This window comes from Brachionichthys hirsutus, chromosome 5 (assembly GCF_040956055.1).
Source record: "Brachionichthys hirsutus isolate HB-005 chromosome 5, CSIRO-AGI_Bhir_v1, whole genome shotgun sequence".
NCBI classification, from domain to species: Eukaryota; Metazoa; Chordata; class Actinopteri; order Lophiiformes; family Brachionichthyidae; genus Brachionichthys; species Brachionichthys hirsutus.
In genome coordinates this window covers 7,946,570-7,961,237 of record NC_090901.1, presented here as the reverse complement: position 1 = coordinate 7,961,237, position 14,668 = coordinate 7,946,570, and the positions used below count along the sequence as shown (strand labels likewise).

The window sequence follows — 14,668 nt, the reverse complement described above, 5'->3', positions numbered from 1 at the left end:
AAAGTTTCAACAGTTTCTGTAGAGTCCGCAGGTTGCACATTTTTACTCCATTACGGCAGTTCTGATTAATGTCCATCACAGATATCTCTCTCTGATCGTCACAAGGAGCTTTGCCTTTGACATTTGGAGAACATTTGGTCATTTGCAGTAATTTTATTGCACGCAACACAAAGATTTGTGTTCTCATATCTTGGGAGCTTCGTATATTGAGTCAGTCGAAGTAAGTGGCATTTAGAAAGCTGCTGCAGGCAAGTTGTGGTTGTTATTTCCTTCAGATTCGCTGTCTTTCCCTATCAGAGACTCTAGTGAGTGTACACTATCTTTGTCTAAATGAAATCCAAGCCCAGGCGGAGCCGCGTTGCCCCCCACTCCATCACCTCCCATCTCCTGCAGCTCCCCAGAAGCAGCGGCAGCAGCAGCTGCAGCCGCCGCACACTCCTCTTTGAACAGTCGGTCATGTTCCATTTTGAGCTCTTGGTAGGAACGAGAGAACATGTGGAAGATGGAGGTGGCGGGGAACGCCATGATAAGGATCCCACTGAGGATGCTGCTCATCGCTACAACCTGTCCTGGAATGGACCTTGGCACCATGTCACCGTAGCCTACGGTTGTCATGGAGATAATGGCCCACCAGTAGGAGGCGGGGATGCTACTGAAGTCATGGGTACCTGTGAGCTCGCTCTCAGCCAAGTGGACAAGTGGTGAGAAAAGAGTGACAGCCACACAGAGAAAGAGTAGGAGGAGACCAAACTCCCGAGTGCTGCGTCTCACCGTCAACCCCAGTGTCTGCAGACCAAGAGAGTGGCGAGCCAGCCGCATCACATAGAGAATCCTCAGGGCCCGCAGAATCCTCAATACCAGGCCGAGCTTGTCCAAGTAGCCCTTACCTCCTCCTGGCCTGTCATGCTCCAAGGACGGGTCCTCGTCTGCCACGACCAGAGACACATAATAGGGTAGGATGGCCATGGCATCGATGATGTTGAGCGGCCCACGGAGGAAGTCCAACTTGCTCCGGGCCTGAATGAAGCGCAGCACAAACTCCAGGGAGAACCAGGCCACACACACCGTCTCTATTATGAACATGTTGTGGCACTTGGAGGAACACTCACCCTGAGGTAGAGAGAGAAGGCAAGGTGTTGGGGGGGAGAGAGAGAGAGAGGGAGACAGAGATCGAGGAGGAGAGGAGGAGGAGACGACAAGGAGCAAGACGGATGCAGCAGAGGGCATGGTAAAAGTGTGGGGAATAAAAGGGGAGAAACAAAAATCCTGAGGTCAGATAATCACGCTTGGTAAATCATTATTCAATCATGAGCTACAGGCACTTAGTATGCTAAAGCTACAACCACAGCTCTGATAGATAACGCGGTCACAGTCAATCAATTGTTTCATTCGGGAATGTTTCTCAGATTATGATGACTCTCAGTTGGAGCTGTAACAGAAAGCATGCCAGATAACAAAACTACCAAGAGAGAGAACAAACAATGATTAAAAAAACAGCTGTAGTATAGAAACATGCTGCTAACTGGCAGCCACAGCCACTCGGTCACAGATCATCTCATTTTCACCGTTTCTATTGATTATACAATTCCTCATCCCCATATGTAAAAATATGCACTTCTGTATTTATGCATTGTTGAGTGTTTTTACATACTTAGAAAAAAAGGCTATTTCCTATTTACCTGTATCTAATCAAGCAGCAACCATTTCTAAAAACTGTCATTGTCACAAATACAAAATACTCAGTGAAACAGTACCTTGAATATTCACTACAGAGTGTTGGATTCAGCGGGGAAATATACGACAAAGAATTAGGACAAAACTACTCTTAGTGAGAGATGTTTATTCTTTCTCTTTAAAGGTCGAATCGGAACGAACTTGACTTCCTCAGGTGTAACATACAAAAGACACAGAAAATACACCAACTATGATGTGTGTGTGAGAGAGAGAGAGAGAGAGAGAGAGAGAGATTGGGCTGTCTGTTATCAACCTCTCATCTTGTCTCATTGTTTTCTAACAAGTTTTCTGTCAACAGTAACTACACATTTTTTGCAGTGTGCAAATCCCTAAAGCAGATTAAGAAAAAAGTGAAACCGGATAGGAGTGCTTTCATTGCAATGACAAAAATTAAAAGAAATTCACTGAATATGAGCCAAAATGACTTGGCATAAAGAATGTGATATTAAATGTGTTCCCTCAGCCTTTCCTTTCAGCGTCTTCCTATTTTCACTATTGTCCTCATTGTATATCCTGCATTTATCTGCATGCCAATGTGTGTCTCATCTATTTTCCTCTCTCCTCATCATTCTTCTCTCTCTTCAACATCCTCAATTTCTCTACCTTCTGATTCTGTTTTCTCCTCCATCACCTCACTGGGCTCCCTCCTTCTCATCCTTCATCCTCTGCTCGCTATACTCATACCACCCTCTCTTTCCCTGTGCTTGAAATCTATTAATTCAGTGTTCCTGTAAATGAAATACAACCCGCTTCACTGTTTCTCCATGCATGATGGATCCCTTGCTCTTGAGGCCCATTCCTCCCATTCTTATTTATCACTGGCATCTTTTCTTACCCACTCTTATCCCAGTGTGACTCTTATCCTTTCACTTGGTTCCTACAGAAAGTATTGTATCTGCATAATTTCTTAAGCTGTGTAGCCTACATTCAGTTTCTATCAGGATGAAAATTTGACAGGAGGACATTTCGTTCATGCATTAACTCTATCTCTATCTCTATCTCTATCTCAATCTCCCCTTTGGCTTTTCTTCAAACTTTATTTAGGAGTACATCTTAGAAATCTGATACTTGCTCGCAAACGCAGACATGGAAGCATCAGATGAATATGGGTCCAATACCGAACTTGCTTTGTGCTCTGTTTTAGCTCTCTACCAAATGCCAAGGGACACGATTGACTCTTCAGTTGCTAAACGCTCTTTTCAGACACCAGCCTTCTGTTAATTTGTTGTCATTTGCTGCTGGGTAGACAGGATTACCGGGACAGCTTTCTGCCTGCGGGGTCTGTTACAAAAAAAAAGGGTTGCACATAACAATGCTCTATGGATTCATGGGCGAAAGTAACCTCATTCGCAATCACACAATCATTTGATTCACTTGTTGGGAACAGAAGTCAATGCTGCCCACACAGTAAAACGTGGAACTATAATCGCTTCATCTGAACAGTCCATGATTTCTCTGGAGGTCTGAAGGGGCTGGCTGGGGGGATATTTATTCCTTACGCTGTGAGCCATGTTTGGTAGTTGAGCAAGTCACTTCTTGGGAATTGCTGCTTCAGTTAGTTTTTACAATTGGAAATGATAAATATGACTAAATATCAACCCGATCTTGTCTGCAGTCTTCACGCCTGCTGAGGTTTCTGTTTGGTTGTTGCATCAATCAACACACCGCCTTCCCACATGCCATGTCTCTCACATCTATCTCTTGTTTATTCCCTGTTCTCGCTGCCCTTTGTCTCGTTCGTGCTGACATTAGGGCCATCAAGGCTTTGCAGCATCATTGCCACCTTCTGCACGATAGGCTATTTGTTCCAGTTAGAAGCTCTCCACTTCTGTCTCTCTCTCTCCAACACACAGAGATAGTCACACACACACACACAATACCTCCATGACTTTATCTCCTCTGTACCACACTCTCTGGAACTAATGCCAGTGACAGCTCATTCCAACACAGACACTGCTCAAGCCAGCAGCTGTCTCCAGTGGTGTCTAACATCATTGTCCGTATTGACACATCTCAATGTCACATTAAGAAAACGCTGCAGCAATGGGGAGGGTCTGAAATACATTTCATGGCACGTCTGGATCAGGGATCGGCAACCTTTTTCATGACACGTCCCACTTTACAATAAACTCAAGGCCAAAGTGCCAACACTTAGTTATTTAATAAAATGATGATCTGTTTTTACAGTTTTTTAAAAGTATTTAAACATGTTTACTGAACCACTGAGTGCCTTTAGTTGATCGTTATATGTTGTAGTGCAGCTATAAATCAGTGTTGTGTAGGACACACAAAACTCACCTCAGTCGACAGGAAAGCCTCCTTTATGTATTCTCTGTCAGCGAATGGTTTTCCATGTTTCGCTATGCAGGCAACTCCCCTGCAGTGCCTGGTTTATAACTGGCAACTCTGATTAGCATTTTTTGCAAGTGCTCCATTTAATCCGGCTCATTTATGAAGTTTTCTTTTCGTGTTTTGTATCAAAATAATGTCGTACCACTCGATGTCTGGCTGGAACTAGGTTTATTGCAATGCTAACAACGCTGCTAGATAGCCTTTTTATTATTATTATTAACTTTATTTATTAGATTTGATAACTTTCAGTACTTTCAGAATTGCTGCTTTTTTTTAAATTTTCCCGTATTTACAGATTTCGCCGTACTAATTTCGACAGGACACGGTACTGCTCAAAAAGCTGTTTTTCCTGTACAGAAATTTGGGAAAAACGTATTGATTGACAGGTATGTTATATAAGGTCAAGGGTGGTTGACATAAGCGAAAACTAGAGAATACTCTTCCTGTAGCAACCCTCCCAACAGCAGAAACGATATGTCCCACACATTAAAAGAGATGCAGCTTAACCCCAATAATTCTTCTAATCCCCCCAACAGACAGGATTGGTCATCATATAATGTTAATTAATGTTCTCTGTTATTCTTCTCCAAAAATACACACACACACACACACACACACTGCAATGGACATGTTGACCTTCTCATGAATCCTATGTCACGATAATTCTGATGTTTAAATGTGACGGCAGCTGCAGGAGAGAACGTGGTGATACAATGATCTGTGCCGCCACCAAAATCAAATGGATTTTTCATTGGGCTGCCCCACACCTCAAAAAAATAATCTCATTCATTATGCAGAATGTTGTGAGTAAAAACCTTGAAACAAACCAACATCAGCAAAAACTTAATCTCTTTGAACAAACAGAGTAAATGTGTTGGTCTCTATCTAATCAATACAAATTAAATATCAGAATGAAACCAGAAAAGCACTCAGAGAGCGCAGACCTCTGCCGAGCAGCTCATTCCCCTCATAAATAGGGTTTCACATCCACATGTTGATCCGGATCAATTAGGTTCCGATGAGGAACTAGCAGGAAAGAGGACCCCAAAATGCGGAGACGGAGACGGGAAGTTAAAAGTTTTTAATAAAGTCAAACACAAAACACTAAGTACTGAGGGGGGGACAGTCTGGACGTCCAATCATTTAACAAGAAATCACAGCCAACAGAAAGCCAAGGGAAGCAGGACTGTAAAAACCAAAACCCACAGTCACAGCAAAAATCCAAAAATATAATCTCAACCAGGGCAGTGGACAGACTGGCATCATGGAGCATAACACAATAATCATAGCACGGGAACAATAATCTGGTCTAGGGTGAACAGGTGAGCAGTAATTTTAAAGGCAGTCATATGTTGTGACGATGGATCACAGGTGTGTCTGCTCCGCTCTGCCAATCTGTCCTCCGTCACGCCCACTGCCAAGAGAGAGAACAGAGTGACTAACAGGAAATGCAAGAAACAAGAAAGAATCAAAAATAAACTAGCCAAAAACCAAATCCTGACAGGATCATCACTAAAAAGTTGTTCTTGGTATCTATATACACCAACCATGAAAAGTAAAAGTAAATCGGAGGATTGGGGCTGAAGGCAATACCAAATCAGAATATATACAGACACATACAGTCCTGTCCTGACGTCCTGAAATGGAAAACACAAATACGCACATCTTCCTTTCCACTCAGTTCTAAAAATTTGCCTCTCATCCAGGCTCAGCCTGTGCAGTCAGAGCTGCTGGATACGTCAGCGTCCTGAGCACTTTGTGTTCAACGTGTCTTCAGTCTTTCTTTGTTGTTGGACAAGAGAAAGTTGCTATTGATTTGAAGTGTCCTAAGCTTAGTAATTAGGACAATTCTTCCTATGTAACTGATATAACATTGTTGTAACATGACCATAAAGGAGACGCATGTACGTGTACCAAATGTTAACAAAAGAGCCTTTAGTAAAGCTCTGTTGTAACTTTATTCTGTGCTTCTCTTACAGTACGTCTTCAACTCTGTCTCTATTCATCTGTCTCTCTCTGGACATTCCTCCCTCAGTAAAAACCTACTGGGATGGACAAAAAAAAAAGGGGTCCAACGGAGAGATTCCTCCACTCAGCAAACTTTATCTTGCACTCATAATTTGCAGTACTGGACTTATCTACGCTGCTGTACTGACATTGCAACGCACTTGTAAGACTTCTAGAAAGAAGAGAAGAGAAGAGACCTGGAATCCTGCACATCAAACACGAGTCACGTGCTATTGAAGGGCTTGCATTATGCGACACTATGTCATCTATCATCAGGCGTTTCTCCTGTGACTTGATAGCTGCATATACACGCACAAATGCACACAGGAGGACACTGGTAAGGGACTGTTAGCCACAGTTCACTGCCACTGTATTAGTTAAAAGAGTAATACACCGTCCGCCAGTCTGCAAGGGAACAGTCGCTGCCCTTTAAAACTTCACTGTAAATTCATTCATCATTCTTTACTGTATTTTGCAACACAATGTTGTTTAGTCCCTTAGTGCTATATGTATTTATAGTATGTAAACTACATTGGAACACATACATATTGCATATTTGTTCAGATTACACTGTAAATCTACAACAAAGTTTAACACTATAATGACGTCTACTGCTGTTACAGTGGATGTGAGACAGAGTTGTATCTACGACCTGACAAAGACAGCTTGTTCGCACACAAACGCCCTAATCGATAAAAATAAAAGTGTGGGGAGGACAGACAGAACAAAGGAAGAATGAGAGTAGAAAGGAGGAAGAGAGAGCATTACAAAATCAGATGATGAGTTTGACTCCAAAGACAAGGTGACATCTGAAGCATTACACGCACGTGGAAACACACACACACACACACACACACACACACACTAGACATACAGTAGGTAAAGAGGGACAAAAATGGGATTTAATAATCAATGTAATTTCAGAAAATAAATACACACACTCAGCAATTTGAATAATTTCAGCCCAGTTTTGTACTGCAAAATCCTGTAGAAATCCTGCTCTCTGCTCTATGTTATATGCTCTAAAACATGAAATTGAAGATGCTGCAGCATTAGTGCATCGGCAGTAGACTCGAGTGCACACTCGTGAACGTATACAACAGAGGAGGCACGTAGCTACCAAGCAAGCTGCGGTAGCAATGAACTCCACAGTTTGTTATTTTTCAGCAATTTGTTGCATCAATAGACATCACAAAATACGTGCACACACATCTGCTGCAGGCATTACAGGACTGGAGCGGTGCAAAGTGGGTGTGTGTGTGTGTGTGTGTTTGACTTCTGCTGACATGCGGTGGTGCCGCGTTGTGAAGAGACGAGCTGGATTTTGCAGATGGCTCAAAAATCTGATGTGCTGCATTAACCAGAGGGTAATTTTCACGGATGGGGTCCTGCTGCTCAGTTGTTTAACCTTGAGGTAATTGAGCTGCTGCTAAGTGTGTGTTTTGTGTTAGGTGGCGTTTTACACAGTGGCCACAGTTGTTTTACCTTTTAATAATCGTCTGCCTGCCTCTCTTTACCTGTCTGGTAGGTTTCGGCCGCTCAGTGTTAATCATCCCTTATCTGTTGCTGCCTGCCTCTGTAGCTGTTCCTAAATCACCAGTAATGATATGCAGTGAGATTTGTTTTGTATGTCGGTCACCAGGCTGTCTGTGATCTTCTATTTCTTTTTTTTTTGGGTTTCAAGAGCCTTAGGCTACTTTCTTGTCACAAGCATCATTGTTTATTTACAACTAGAATTCATGGTTCACATTTGTGGCTGTGACCTCTATCTAATGCTCTTGTGAATGTTTAGGTCTCTCCAAAATGTCAGGCGTGCACGCTCCGTCACCGATCACCAATCTTTAAAAAGTCTGACCTGCCGATTCTGATTTTGGCCGGTTTTGGTCTGATTTTGGCCTTAAGGAATTAAGGAAATCGGTGCAGATCGATTGGTGCATAGCTCACACATTATAGCTCAGTTAATGGATTCAAACTAAAATGGGCACGAGTGAATGCATAAAGTTTTGCTCTAGAGGATGAAAACCACTTCATCAATTGTTTGCAAGCAGATTGTGAAAAGCTGATCAACTGCATGGTTTTTAATCATGAAGACCAACCTGATTTGTGTTACATTGAGGAACAAAAAAAAAACATTTTGTGAACAAGACAATTGATCCATTTCACGATTTTCTTTTATCATAGTCCAAAAGAACATGCACAACCACCTCCATAAAAGCAGTTTATAATCTGTATTAACTTGCCTGACAACCTTTATCAAATCATCACCTCCCAAATCCTCCCAAATACATCAATAGGCACATTTAACTGACATTTCAAGTCATCATTTTTAAAGTGGCATAATTTTAACAACCAAAGATCCCCATCTGTGAAAGCAGTATTTTATTCTGACGTCAGCAACAATCCCCCAGCACTAACACATTTAGATCCAAGAGGCTACTTCACGTCTATGCTGCGCTGTATAATCCCATTCTGGCACGGACAGAATAAACACCTCATACTTTGCAGTTCTCTCCCATAATCCTGCTTGGCAGCCTTGCAGCACATCAGTGAGAATGCAGCTCATAAGCAGATAGGCTACAATAGGCATGAAATCTGCTCCAGACTGATACGCTCAAATAGAATACCTCCATGCATTTAGGAATAAGACGGAAAATGCATGCGGATCTTACTTATTAGTGCGAGTGCATTTACATTTGCAAAGAAGATTTAATTCTGGTGATACTGACTCTGGTAATTAGCATAAAAGTACATCTCCTCCTATATCCTGAGGATATACAAACACAGAACTTCAGTTGTAACCCATAATAGCAAGAAATGAGGTTTAAGTCATAGGCACGCACGCACGCACACACACACACACACACATGCTCAGTTTCTTAATTGGCACTTCTCACCATGATTAGTCATGAGTAATTCTCTCTCTCTCATTTACTTTCCTTGACAAACATTCACACCGACTGGCTGCCAGCTTCAGTCTCACCATGCTGAACTAACAAGCCTTATGCATTTGGACATCTATTTATGTTTCATTCATGTTCATTTAGCAGAGTGTGAATTATGGATATGGTGGAATTTAAATATGAAACATAAAGAATTTATTCTTGTTTGTAACTGTTGGAGTTGGAGTTTGTCAGACTGACCCACGTTGCTTCATGTAGCTTTGAGCCTCAGGGTAAATTCATCCTTGTGTTCAAGTCCAAATACAGACAATCGAAAATGTTGAATACCAAATCACAACTCCCTTTCAGAGACAATAAATGTGGAAACTGGTTTTGTTGATTTGTGAAACAGAATTCTGTGCATCTCAGAAGCAGAAGAGACAGCCAGAAATGAGTTTGTTCCACAACAAACACTGATCTCCTCCAAACAATTCTCAAAGAAGAATACCATTAATTGCCGATGCTTTCCACAGGTTAAAATTCCTATTCCAGATCTGCTAACCATTAACAAGGCATTTAACACATTTATTATATTTACACATTCTTGCATTAGTCCTCCAGAGACTGCAGTGTCAGTCTCCCAAGCACTTTTCACTTTTCTGATTGATCATATAATAAACCATTGTTTTCCACGGATATGAAAACACGACTTTGTGTTTATAAAATATTCTATGATTAGATCAAAATGAAAGAAGTACAGTGCCACCCCTACAGAAAACCCAAAAGCACAAAAAACAAAACCATGTTTTCATCCCATCAGCAATGATCACTGTACCGATAACAGGTTCAGACCTTTTCAGGTGGAAGTTATTGTTTTGCTTTCTGCTTTTTGATCATTGTTTCTCTTTTACCATTGTATTTTTTGATTACTGGTGTGTTGTTGTTTTTTTCATCATGTCGTTTATTTTTGTGATTAGCACTTCAGGACTGAAAACAACCATCTTCACCATCATGAGCAATGTGTGACGCTGCTCAATTTAATTTTTATGACAGTCTGTTCTTTATCTGTGACTACGGATGTTACACATTTACATTTTCTCATGGCTCTCCGCTTTAAAAAACTATTATATGCATGGATATAAGCCACGAATGTCCCTTCTCCTTTATCTACTTAATTGTTAAACTTTGAACAAGAAAATAGGAAAGAAGAAGGAGAGGGTGAACTGAGTCATGGTTGGTGTAGTGCAGGGCAAAAATATATAATTATTTCTTATAAGCTATAAAATATTTTCTGTTTGGAGGTCGCCAATGTTGTTTACATCGCAAGGCATTCTGGGTGTGACGTTCGCTGCTATACTTAACAGCAGTGAGCTTGTTGTTTCTCACTGCATAGCGCAACATGGAAAACCATTTTCTGAAGGAGAATACATGACTGAGGTAAGTTTTGTGAGTCCTACACAACACTGATTTATATATGTGCACTATTACATATAACAATCAACTGAGGCACTTGGTGGTTCAGTGAACATGTTTAAATACTGCAAAAAAATACTGTACAAACAGATCATTTACAAATGATTTTATTCAATAAAGTGTTGGCACTTTGGGCTTGAGTATATTGTAAAGTGGAACGTGTCATGAAAGGTTGCAGATCCCAGTGTTTACATCCTCCTCTTTTACATTGTTGTGTTATCTTCCACTCCCTCTCCATGACCTACACTCCTCTATTTCCCCTCTAATATAAAGGGTTATGTTATCTTCCCTACATCACAATAGACATAATCTCTGCCTCATTCTGTCAATTATTTTCGTGTCTTTTAATAGAATAAGGAACCCACAGGCCCATCAAGCCTCTCTATAATCGCTTTTCCAGACTGGTTTGGCAGTTCAATAAGATTATTGACATGTCTCTATTTGAGAACAAGTGATCAATCAAACAGATAACATGGCAAAATTCACAGTCTGTAAATGAATTTATGCCCCCTGCTCCTCTCTCTTCAGGTTTTTTTGCCCTGGGCCATAGTTATTGAACGGAAAATTCCAATTTACGGAAACAAGAAAATATCATGGCCCCTTCAATTGCTCCCCGGGCCAGAGTACAAGTGCATTAGGAATGGAAGAGCAAATCAGATGAAGCTGTCTGAAAATTCTTGGTGAGACTATTAAAGACATTAATCTGACTGGTGCTTGCTAAGAGGAAAACGATTTACCATGAATGCAGTAAATAAATGAAAATGGATGTAAAAATTGTTGCTGCTTTGCCAAAATGTTTTAGACTGTGCAAAGAACTTTAGCATCTCGTTCGTGGACGTTTGACATTTTTACAGTAACAAGGAGTGATTCCAGGCGGGTTATTAATGCTGGCTGAGACTTTCCCATGTGGCAGATTTAAAACTGCACACGCCATCTGCAATCCTGCCAGAGATCACTGTGATCAGTCATGCATTAGAACAGAGGTGATAGTAGAAATGAACCTCATGCACATTGAAAAGGTAAAGACAAGTGCAGGCAGACAAGGAAGACATCATGTTCCCACCACAAAAAGGTTACAGACACACAGGAGCTGTGGCTCAGAAATCCATTCAGAACTTGGCTTCGATTCTGCACCCTGAAAAATATATTTTCATATATTAAAGATATGTAATATTTTCTAGAAATTAATGAAAAAAAGGATATTTAATTGTGTCCCCTCGATTACCACTTTATTTCAAGGTAGTTTAAACCTAACATTGTGTTTCCATGTCTGAATCCTTGTTAGGGAAATAGTGCAACTGATTATTATTGTGTATTTTAAAAGATAAGTGTGTATGTGGATGATATGCATCATCCTAAATGAATAATAGTGGCTCCAGTATTATATGGATGTTTTTTTTTTTAATATGCAGAGAAGAGCATTATAGAGATACTGTATGCACCGTGGATCGAGGAAGACTGAAATGGTTATTATGGGGAGAGCTTGAAACTGAACTTGATGATAAAGGCTCCTCTGAAAGCATTTAGTTCATTGTGACATGATTTGATAGAGGGGGGGATGGGCAGAAACACATTACGCCCTGTAGAGATAGGCAGAGGGGTCCAAAGCGGAGGGGAAATTTGTATATCTTGCTTAATCTCTTACCCATCTCGTCCATCATTCTCTCCAAAGAACATAATGTCACTCAATCGCTCATTCTTGCCCTTTCTGATATGTATTATATGGAAGAAGAGGACTCTTCTTCCATATTCCACTTACTTTAACTCCTATTTCACACTCCTAACCCAACTTGGCAGGCAGAGAAGCAGGATGAATAATGAGGGAACAAGGGAATTTTGGCCTGCACCAACACAAGGCAGACCAGAGACAGAGACAGAGCAGGACATGTGTGAATTAAAGATGACAACTGTCCTGCTGCTCCTGCTTGGGCAAGAGAGCTGGACACTGCAGATGGAGTTCAGCGGCCAAACACACAAGAACACACAGTTTGTAACTCAGGAGCATGCAGAGACAAAATCATGAACGCAGCAGATGGATTTGTTTACCTTGGTGGGAGCTGCCGTCCTGTTTTCAAGAATGAGCACTGACATGTATAGAGATGCTCGGATGAACATACGCACTACTACTTTGAGTACTTTGAACCTTCTTATGGCAGTAAAAAGTCACACACACACACAACGACATAAAGTTCCACAAGTCTCTGCTTTTGTCTATTAATAGGCGATATGAGGAGGAATGCCATTGCCTTGTTAACACAGACACCAAGCTGTACTTTGCTGAGATGTCATCTCAGTTCATCCCCATGGAGACACCCGTGGTCAAATTCAGTCTGTCCCACAGTCCCTGATGGCGTCCTATCTGGACCTGAACCTGTAACTTAAGGTCTTTAGCTCATCATCCTCGCGTGTGCTTGTCTGCACACGTGGACAGACGTGTGTATAGGCATGTGGCTTGACGTGCACACATGTGAAGGGTTTGGCAAATTTATGCGACTGAGTGTGTTTATTGATGCACACATTTTGTATGTGCATGACTTTTGTGTGAGGTACAATAAGTCCGTTCAATTATACCCTAATGTTTAATGAGACACCGGACATTTATGCTACTATAGACACAGATCACAGGACACGGAAAGCCGACACACCAACAGAAACATCCCAGAGGGATATTTAAGGCTGTCGCACAAGTTGGTTCACTTTACCCTGCCACACTTTGCTCACACCACATTTTATTTTCCAGGAAATATGGTTGGTGGAGATAATGAGCATCTGATTCATCGTGATGAGGTGTGAGCAGCTCTCCGAGTTTGTGATGGTTGCGTCTTTGGACGGGTAAAAACCGTAAGATGAGACGGTGGTAATCATTCGCATTACAAATAATAGAGCTGACGGACCAGTATCTTACTGCAAAAGTTCATTTTAGAGGTTCTGTATTCAGCTTTAAATCTTGTAATTGCTTAATTAACATTATGACTTGGCTCACAGCTACATGCACAACATGCAAAAAGCACTTGTTAACTCACCCTGTCCTCTTCCTCTCTCAGGTCTGGCATGGTGCTGATGCACAAGCTAACAACTGTCACGGCAACCATGATCACTGACAAGAAGGCAAAGATCTTCCCTGGTATGCCAGACTGAGGATTCTCCACCATATCCCTCAGCCAGTTCATCACCTTTCGGTACCTGGTCTCCTCCACTGTCACGTGCAGCATGACATTTCTTTGCCTTTGCTCCTCCTCACGCCGCTCCAGCTCGTGCACCTCCTCAATGCGCGTGTACATCTTCCTCTTGCAGCAGCGCTCCATGTACCCCATCTCAACTCCCCAGTAGGCCAGCTCATCATGCAAAGACAGGACGCACATCTCCCGCAGCAGGCGCAGTTTCCCAGCAGCCAAGAAGTTGAGGATAACCCTGAAAGCAGATGGCGAGCGGTCGAAGAAAAACTCCTTGTGTGCTTCATCATAGTCATCGCAAATGCTGGCAATGTCCTCAGGCGACTGACAGCCACAGAGGCGGCCAAGCCGTGTGAGAGGGAATTGCTCCAGGGTGCTCCAGGGGAAGGTGTAGCGGTTCCCCCCGACATTGATCACAGCCAGGAGGGCATGGTCGACGGACACAAGGTCCTCTGGCCGACGGATGAGCTGAGCCCTCTGATAGTGCACACCCTGGAAAGCAAACAATGAAAAGCTTCACTGCCAGGCTGAAATATGCGTGAGCAGAACTGTTTGCCAAAACATGCATCACTGATTTGACATTTATTTATTTGACTTATCTTATTCTTACCTTAATCGTCTCAGTCTCTGGGATCTCCGTAAAGATACAATCAAGACTGCTGTCATCGCTGACGGACAGATTGCTGAAGTCATGGTTGGCATTGCTGATGATGGGCATGGCAGCATCTGGAAACACGCCGCTCTGGACCAGGCAGTGCAGACCAGCTAACAAAGACTACAGGGGTCTACAGTAAAGTCTACAGATAGCAAAAGACTCAACTTATCAGTATATTTTGTATTTTGCTCTCCAACAGCTTGTGTTACACATTAAAGAAATTAAATTCTGACACAACCCAGGTCTGTTTTAGACAAGTTAAGCTTGGATATCGTTGTCGATATCAATGACAAATGATCTATGAGTTCTCTTGCAACCATCAGAGGCAAAATCAAGGAATAAAAATAAAGAGTAGCATCAGACAATCTGTTGTCACAATTGAATGTGTGTGAGTT

General features: G+C 41.9%; 1 protein-coding gene across 1 annotated transcript; it reads right to left on the bottom strand.

Annotated features, from left to right (window-relative positions):
* Positions 1-231: 231 nt before the first annotated feature.
* On the bottom strand, positions 232-14,336 carry LOC137894129 (potassium voltage-gated channel subfamily G member 4-like). Its single transcript, XM_068739603.1, has 3 exons — positions 14,229-14,336; positions 13,469-14,110; positions 232-1,110 (listed from the first exon to the last, which is right to left on the bottom strand). Exons 1-3 carry the CDS (start codon positions 14,334-14,336, stop codon positions 232-234), a joined length of 1,629 nt encoding a protein of 542 aa, XP_068595704.1.
* Positions 14,337-14,668: the final 332 nt, after the last annotated feature.